Source organism: Grammomys surdaster, unplaced genomic scaffold (genome assembly GCF_004785775.1).
Source record: "Grammomys surdaster isolate TR1022 unplaced genomic scaffold, NIH_TR_1.0 348, whole genome shotgun sequence".
Lineage (NCBI taxonomy): Eukaryota > Metazoa > Chordata > Mammalia > Rodentia > Muridae > Grammomys > Grammomys surdaster.
The window spans coordinates 449,320-458,791 of NW_021604767.1; the positions used below are offsets into that span (position 1 = coordinate 449,320).

General features: G+C 43.9%; 1 protein-coding gene across 3 annotated transcripts in view; it reads right to left on the reverse strand.

The window, feature by feature from the left end:
* Utrn (utrophin) overlaps positions 1-8,870 on the reverse strand; it is a 429,847-nt gene extending 420,977 nt beyond the window's left edge. For all 3 annotated transcript variants that reach the window (XM_028779235.1, XM_028779234.1, XM_028779233.1), the window contains exon 1: positions 8,723-8,870. In XM_028779235.1, coding sequence (XP_028635068.1) covers positions 8,723-8,816 — 94 coding nt within the window. In that variant the 5' untranslated portion in view covers positions 8,817-8,870. The remainder of the gene's footprint in view (positions 1-8,722) is intronic.
* Positions 8,871-9,472: the final 602 nt, after the last annotated feature.

The following is a 9,472-nucleotide window of genomic DNA, read 5'->3' on the forward strand; positions in this document are numbered from 1 at the left end:
AGAAGAAGAAGAAGAAGAAGAAGAAGAAGAAGAAGAAGAAGAAGAAGAAAAACTGTTTCTAGTTATGGTGTGGCTCTGCCATTAGCATGCACCTTTAATCCCAAACAATGATGGTATAGTTAGTTTGTAGAAGGAAGCACCCATGTTCGTGATGTCTAATTGAGTGGCAGACAAAGTGACGAATCAGAGAAAGATCTGACAGAATAGCATACGCCCAAGTCTCACAAGAAGAGAGAGGAAAGAGACAAGACTTGAGGGAGCAGCACAGAAAAAGAGAAAGGAGGAGGCAGTTTTACCATGACAGCTGTACAAAGACAGGGTGCAGAGAGAGAACAAGCTAGACACAGGTGAAGACAGAGAACAAGCCAGAGAAGGAGAAGGAGCCAGAGATTAGAATGCATTGCCAGAGTTAGTATGGGGCCAGGCAGAAGAACTCAAGAGAAGATGAGAGAAGCCAATCGGTCAGCTTAGAAAGGAGTTTGAACCAGAACAGCTGAACTGAACCAGCCAGCCAGAGCTCAGAAAGAACAAGAAAGGGTGAGCCTACTCAGCAGTAAGTCTCAGAGACTGGAAACATTCTAGGCCTAGATTAGACTCTATGGAGGCTAGAAGCTTCCTGGACTAGGCCTAGGTTAGCAGACTAAGGCCATAAGTTTAGGAGACCAGTCAACAATTACATTCGGTTAATAAAAGTTACTTTCACTGTGGTGAACACCTGTCATCTCAGCCTTAGGATCAGAAGCAGAAGGTCAAGGAAACCAGCAGAGCCGATGAGCCACACTGGGGCTTAAAAACAGGGTTGGGCACAGAGGGTGGAGGTCAGGGGAGGGTTGGTATTTTGGTAAAAAATGTGAAAACAGTATTTTGAGGCTGAACACATGTTCCAACTCAGAAAAAAAATCAACCTGTTTCCTTTAACTTACAGCCATTTCCACAGAAGAACCTTTTCACATGCTAATTATTTCTCCAGTTTTAGCCTACTTGAACAGCAACATGAACCTCTTGACCAGGGTGCTTAGCACTGCAGGTTTTTTCACGTCCTCTGCAGTCTGCCTGCTGGTGGGCACATCAGTGTTGTCAGGATGTTGATGTCAGTATCACTCACACCCACTCACTACTTTCCACGGGACTGATCTAGACCTCAAAACCAACACTCAAGCATTCGATGAGGCCCTACCGTACATCACTGATGAAGCCTGCACTTCGTACTCAGGACAAATGCTTATCGTTAGCTCTGTGCACTGTCTGCAAAGTGTATGCTGAGACCCTGGGCTACAAAACAAAACAATACAACAAAAACTATTTAAAACTTCCCACACATATGCAGCAGAAGTGCAGCTTGATCTTCATGTGGGTCACAAACAACTGGAACAGGGGCTATCCCAAAAGCTGTTGCCTGGGAACTGAGCATAGAACAAGAACCCGCCAGAAGGGATCCCAAAGACTTGAGGATAAAGCAGTCTAACCCAGGGCTGGAGAGATATCTCAAAGGTCAAAAGCACCTACCGCTCTTCCAGAAGACCTGAGTTCAGTTCCCAGCATCCAAATCAGGCTTATAACTACCTGTAACTTCAGCTATGGAAGGAATCCAGCACCCTTTTCTGGCCTCTGCAGGCATGTACACACATGGCAAACATTCATACCAAAATAGACATACATATAAGTAAAATAAATATTACCTTTTAAAAACATTATTTAAAACACTGTCACACTTCCACTAACGCTCTTAAGACCAAAAAAAAAAAAAAAAAAAACAGCAGCCACTCAATACTGGTTCATCAGATCATTTCTGTCTTTCTTTTTTTCAAATTCTTGACCATGTGCAACGCAACTCAAGAAAGATAGCAGATGAAAATATGTAAAAGTTTAAAAAGTAAAACTTAGAAACTAATCCTTCATGTTTCCCAGAGCATAGCAACAGGCTAGGAACTTCTCATCCCAGGATCCCAGGACAGAACTGCTATCCGCCAGGGCATGCAAACACACCCTGACTATACTTTTCCTGTTATACACTAGTGACTCAGAGTTAGATAATAAGTACACTTTTTTCTTTCTCACTTCCGTGCTTTCAACAAGGTCTCATTATGTAATCCTGGCTTGCCTAGACCTCACTATGTCCACCAGGCTAGTCTGAAGCGATCCTCCTGCCTCCCCCTACCAAGTGCTGACATTATAAGTATACACCCACCATCACGACCAGCTGATATTTACAACTATCTTAACTAACTCAGAGAACTAGCATACACTACCCAGCATGGCTGAGTCTCTCTGAGTTATCACAAAAGGAAGAGGATCAGAAAAGCCAGCCAGCAGCGACAAACACCAGAAAAAGGGTTAGTGTCATTGACCAAGCAGAAGCTGAAAGCATGCAGTCCAGAACTCAACAAGAAAATAGGCCAGGTCAGAAGCTGGGAGACTAACCTTGGCACTAAGTTCTCAACAAGGAGCTTGTTGTACCAAGAGAGAAGGGTCAGAGCTGGAGCAGTAAGAGGACCTGCTTTGTGGAGGTTCAGGCAGATGGCTATCTGGCAGTAGTTTCACTGATGATGTGCAAAAAAAAAAGGAGCTGAAGGAATCTGTGCTTGGTGTCTTTCTTCCTAGCACCCTGGAGTCAGCCTCCTATAGTATCTGGACCAATGGCACTCACTGGGCATCCATCATGCTTCTAGACTACAATGACAGTGCTCCTCTAATTGGAGAAATAACCCTCTCTGCAGACTAAATAAAGCTTTTTATACAAGACACCAGAAAGCAAATAGGTCATGTAGCAGAGAGCTAGAGGGGCAACTAGGTGCCCAGCCTCCTTGCTTGCCAGCAAACAGAAAGGGGAGGGAGAAGGACATCCTTTCTGAGCAAATGAAAGTGAACTCTAAAAACAGCAAAACCACTTTGGGCACCAAACCATGATCACATCCCCCAAACAACTGCAGCCCATGTGCCGTCATCCTGTACGGTTGTGTATCTACTGCCATACAGAGCATCTACAGTTAAATGCGCCCAGCCAAAAGTTACAGGCTCAGTGCTTGGACGTGGAAAATTCCTAAGGGATCTGTCTGCATTGAAGGACAGGAACAAAGCAGCAAATGGTACATGTTGGTAAGCACTGTGTCAGATTTAAATGAAAGTCTCATCTTCCTTTAATACCCACACGTATTTTTTTCTATATTAGCTTGAAAGACTCCATTATTATAAGTGGTCATCATTTGTTATAATCCTTCCCTCAGTTTGTCTTAGGTAAGAAATGTGTATTTTCACATCTCTTTACAGAACAAAATGAGCCTTACCAGCTCCATCTTGAAGACACTAATTTATTGAACTTTAAGTGCACATGTGTGTGTGAGTGTGTGTAAACACACATACATCAGTGTGCAGGTGCCTTTGAAGGCCAGAAGAGGCCACTGGGTCTCAGAAAAAATGAGTTATGAATAGTTATGAGCCACCCCATGTGGTGCCCTATGCCAGAGCACCAAGTAGCCTGAGCACTGAGCCCTCCCTCCAGCCACAGGCTTCACTGCATTCAGTGTCAACAGAACTGCTATTTAATTTCAACTTTTAATCCACAGCCTCCTTGTCTTAACTGTAACAGGCTCCACAATATATGGAAAGTGGACCTTAAAAAATTCTGGTTTACCATCCATGTGAAATTAATTACGAATATATGAAAAATGTAATAAAATATTGAGGGTGCCTAAATAATGACTAGTCTCAGCATGGTTTAGAATGACAGCTGTCTCCACAGCTGCCAAAAAGAGAGGAAAAATGTGGCGTCTGAGTCCAAAGACTATCTCAGAGATCAGCAAAATAATGTGGATCTTTTAAGTTAGAGGTTAACCATCTTAAAACTCAAACAAAATTAGAGCAAGTCATTCAAAATCTCCCGTTTTATACAGGAATTGGTTTTGGAATTGGTAAGAGTTTGAAAATCAGGATCCAAGCAACAAAAGAAAATGGGCACCAATGTAGGAAAGATGATAGGAGGATTTGTCCCAAGACACATTCTAACATACACAGAGAGACACACGCACACATGCACACACACACACACACACACACACACACACACTCACAAATTCAAACACTCACCCACCCTCTGAGGTGGCAGTTCAATAATAAAACCCCAATTGCTCTCACAGTAGCCCAGGATGCTAAGATACGCAGGTCCTGATATTTGTAATCTTCCGTTATTTGCTTGTGGCTTGGTTTTGCTTTGCTTTGATTTAATTGCATGCCACTAACACCCAGATTTTCATTTGGTATAAAAAAGAAAACTTGTACTTTTGGGAACTTAGATCTAAAGCTTTATATTTTTATATTCATAGCAAAAGGATCACACAGAACACACAAGGTAGTAACCCTGGTTATGGGGAGGGAGAAGAGGGAGGACAATTTCTGTTCTGTATCATTTTGATTCTGCATTGATTTTTGTTTGAAGGGGTCTGACTCCTTAAGAATGTTTTCAACGCATTATTTAAAAGTTAATATTGAGTTTGTTAAAATAAAACGTTCCTCCCAATTTTAGAGTAATTTCACCAGTGTAGCCATCCTGGCTCGCAGTCCTGTCGCCCCCACCTACCCCGCCCCATTGAGATTGCTCTGATCTACACAAAAGGCCTGACCCGTGTTCTCCAGCTCTAGGCTACAATCTCACCTCACACAATGGCAGAACTAGGCTATGACTCATCTTCCTCCACCAAACAATGCAAGTCCTAGTGCAGTGGGAAAAAAACTACTTAAGAGTTACCAGTTCACTGAACTGTTGAAATTAAGGTCAAAGTGTTGAGCTAGGAAGGGGGTGGGGGGTGCTAGACCCAGATCCTATCAAATTCCCACATAGTACCTAAGGTCACTTTCCAACAAGTCCTGAACTTGCTAATGATTGAAACAGGAAGCACCTGGTGCCCTCTAACCGCAGGTCAGAGAAGAGATGGGAAAACATAAAACAGATCCAGGGCCAGGTCCACGAGCAGCCATTCAAGTGCTAAGAGGAAAAATACACAGGAGACGATTGGGTTCGAACCTGTAGCTTACATGTCTTTGAGTGCCGTGTTTGATGTTTGATTCCTAGACACTGACCAACAATCCAAGTCCATTATCAATTGATTGATACTACCGGTTACACGACTTATGCTTTCTATTTTTCCGGTGCTGTATTTTGCACAGTACTTAAAACATGTGAATCCTAAATATCATCTCCCAAAGAATCCTGTTGAAGAGACCAACAGGTCTCCAAGATTCAGTCATTCACATAGTTCATGGCAGGGGTATCTGGGATCCAAGACTCAACAGATCAGTGTCTCTCCTTTTTCTTGACACAAGATCTTACTATCTAGCTCAGGCTACCCTGGAACTCAGAGATCCACTGATCTCTGCCTCTGCCTCTTGAGTCCCGAGATTAAAGGCCTGTGCCACCCAGCCTGGCTCCAGTGCAGGGCTTCTCAACCTTCCTAATTCTGTGACCCTTTAATACAGTTCATGGTGTGACCCTGAACCATAAAGTTATTTTCATTGCTCCTTAATAACTGAAATTGTGCTGTTAAGCATGTAAACATCTGTGTTTTCCGATGGTTTTAGGCAACCCCTGAGAAAGGGTCTTTTGATCCCCCAAGGGTCTTGACACACAGGTTGAGAACCATTGCTCAAGGATCATCTTGATGACAATTCTCAGGTCACCCTCTGCCTTTCTTCTCCACAAAACATTCACATTCTTGTACCTTTGTAATGACAGCCTGCCTGGTCTTCAGAACCAACAACTCCATTCTCTACAGCAGAGTTACAGAAGCATCTCAAGACAGGCGCTCTGCTTCTCAAGCCTGAGCTCCTTCATGGGAGGAAGCATCTGGTAAATCTGACAGCCCAAGGAACCATCAAGACAGCCATGGCCCAGGCCTCTTACCCAGCACCAGATTTTAGCCCTTACCCCCATACAGGCAATTTTAGCGCCTCCCAGGGTACAGACTGAACCACCAAGTGACTACATGTTAACTAAATACAAGAAAGAATGAAAGAAATTAAAGAAGACCTCAATATCCAAGGGGAATCAAACTTGCAGGCTGACAGTCCAAGCAGGAAGAAGAAGCCACTATAGTACAGGGGAACCTCCTGGCAATGTTTCCAAATCGCCCTCCACCCTCCACCTCTTCTTCTTCCTCCTCCTCCTCTCTTTCTTCTCTCTCTCTCTCTCTCTCTCTCTCTCTCTCTCTCTCTCTCTCTCTCTCTCTCTCTCTCTCTCATTCACTCTTTCTGTAACAGAGAGAGAGAGAATATATTCCTAGTGAAAAATCTTAATTCTAAAGCTCCCAATTCACCTTGCTTCATTAGAACACTCCAGTGAGTCACCCATTCCCTAAGATCTCGTCCTTGAGTTTCTCCCTCTCAACTGTCAAACCCGGCATCGTGCACCACACCCTGCCTGAATGAACAGCAGCACACACGGGAAGCTAAGCCTCGGCCTGATCCTAACCAAGGAATTCACTTGCTCCCTCCACAGCACTGTGGAGACCCGGGGTACAGGGGAGACAATGCCTTCTCCTTATCCATCTAGGATGGCGATGCCAGTTCAGTTGGCACAGAAGTCATCATCTCCACAGGCCCATCCACAAGGCTCCGTCCAGGATACTCCTGAGAGCTACGCAAAGCTACAAAGTCATTGTCTCAGTTCAGCTACATCAGAACCCCTGGAACTAGTCTCAGGACACAGATGGCTACAATGGACAGCTGGAGTTCCCAATCTTCCGATGCATCCATCTAAAAAGGAAATGCCAACCTAGACACGGAGTCTCATCAGCCAATAAGAGAGTGAGAAGGATGGCAAACTAATCAGGCTCTCCCAAAGTTGGTTCCTGAGCCAGGTTCCTCAGGTGCATCATCTGGTCATTCACAGATGCCTGTGTGAACGCATGTCCCATCAAAACACTACTTTAACCATTTGATTATCTTTATTTCTATCAAGATCACTGAAGAAACATGCATTACAAAACTAGAATAAACCCAGTATAATTTAAGAGATGTTGAACTCCTGCAGAATTCAGGACCGGATAAACATTAGTTTTCTATTTTTATGAAAATGACATCCCTGAAATATTTTTATCTTTTTTAAAATGCTATCTTCCCAAAGCCTTTATAGCAGCCAGAGCAAAGGAAGGAGTACTACCTAAACAGAGCAGAGCTCAACCAAGACAGTGTTTTAAAATATCTGACCTTGTCATCTAGTAACTTGGTGTACTACTGCCCATAATTTTCTTCTGGTTGGTTTCTGATTCCAACCACTGCAGCTGATCCAGACCCTCTGCAGCAAGACAAGGAGCAGGCTGAAATCTTGGGCAGGAGAAAAGAGAAGTCCGCCGACTCCAAAGGAATTTCACAAAGGTCATGGTGCCTCTGTGACCACCTCTGTTCAGGGGGTGTTAGTCACAGTCCTGAAAAGTACCATGATTATATGTTTGGAGTGTAGTGCTCCTCAGTAAGAAAACAAAGACAGAGGCGGTGATGTGGATAATTGCAGCATACGGACACCCCAGAGCCCTTGGTCAAGAAAACTAATCACTAAGAAAAATACAAGCTGGCCCTCTCATTTCAGTAGCATGCTTACGGGATACACTTATTGTCCTGTTTCTATGCTATGCAAAATATTGAAAGGGGGAGAAAAAGTGCAAAGAAGAAAATTATTAAAAAAAAATGCTAAGTACTCTTCAAATATTTTTTTGGTAGTTTGTCGTTTTTGTTTGGTTTCTGGTTTTTGTAGGATAAGTATTGACTTACAACATACCAAAACACTTCCTTTGCATTTTCTTTTTCAGACAGACCAAATAGCCAGCATACTCTTTTATCCATTTGAGAATACATGGATGTCTGTAACAATCAGAAAAACTAAATCACTCTGGAAGTAGACTCTAATTAGGATAAAAGTCAAGACACCAACCGCCTGGATGCTCTGCATTTCCAAGGACAAACCTGTAGTAAGCAAAAGCCCCCAGTTTCCACCACCCACCCTAGCGGAGTAAACAGACGCCCCCACAATCCATCACGGTGCAGTGCTTACTTGTGCTCCTTCTCAGCTCTGACCCAAACCCATACTTCCTTAAATGCTGGCTTCCTAGAAAGGTTGTCTGCCATTCAACACCTCAGCATCAGATGAGATGCCACACATTAAAAATCCAGTTCACAAAAGGTGGAGCTGGAAGGTCCAGAGCTCAAGGCCAGCCTGGGCTACATCAGTAGCCTACCACAGAGGAAAAGTTCTCTCTTTAAGAGTAAACAGTTATGGGGCTGGAGAATAGCTCAGCGTTTAAGAACATTGGTTCAATTCCTAGCCCCCACATGGCAGCTCGCACCTGTCTGCAACTCCAGTTCCAGGGAATCTGACATCCACACAGACATACGTGCTGGCAAAACACCAACCCAAATTAAATAAAAATGAAACAGGAGTAAACACAAACGAATCGAGTTCAAGTTCTTGCCTTGAAGAAGGTGGCAAACCTTTGACACAACAGCGTTCAACAGCTTCAGTCCAAAGAAAAGAAGCCCCTGATGTGTGGCCTCTGTCCGGCTCCACAAGACCCAACATCTGGAGGAACAGGCCACCTCTGCCTGTCACAGATAAGCTTTCAGCAGCTCCCTGACTTAGGAATCAGACTTAGCAAGAGAAAGGCAGACTCTGCAGGCTCGAACACCCTCTTTCAAAAGCCTCCCTTTCCACCTGGGGTCTGGCAACTGTCAGACTTACCTGGGGATCTCCTGCAAGCCTGGAGAGACACCTGCCCAGGCAAATCCAACCTCCACTTTTTCCAACGAAATGTGGTGGCTGCCAGGCTGCTCATCACCTACAGCGGCTGAGATGAGGGAAACCGTGAAGGAAGTCAACACAAAAGCCGCCTGCGAACTGCACACTGGGATGTCCTGTTAGGTTTTTTTTTAAGTCCCTTTTATTTTTCCCACAAGAGGATCTGACTAAATCTAACTCCACCTCCTTTCAGTACCAGACAGGAAGTTAAACTCTGCAGTCAGTAAGAACTATTGAAGTACTTTTGGTTTTAATAGTCACAGCTAAGGGCCTTTGAATGTTCCAAATAAACTAGGGAGATGCTAACTTTTCTGGTTTGATGGTGTCTGACAGCAAGGGCCAACACACAAACACACACACTATGCATACACACGACAGTGTTTCAGTGATAGTGCATGCCTTTACTCCCAGCACAAGGGAGGCAGAGGCAGGTGTATCTCTGTGAGTTCGAGGCCAGCCTGGTCTACAGAGTGAGTTCCAGGACAGCTAGGGCTACACAGAGAAACCCTGTCCCAAAAAAACACAAAGGAAAAGAGAAAGAAACTGGTATGGTGGAAAAAAATAATAACAACACAGAATTATGAGAGGTCACTATTTTGACTCATATCTTCCAGACTTCTATTTTAGATGTTTGTCTTTGCATATGTGCTATCCACATACATGCAAGAAAGAAGAAAAAGCATTTATACTAAC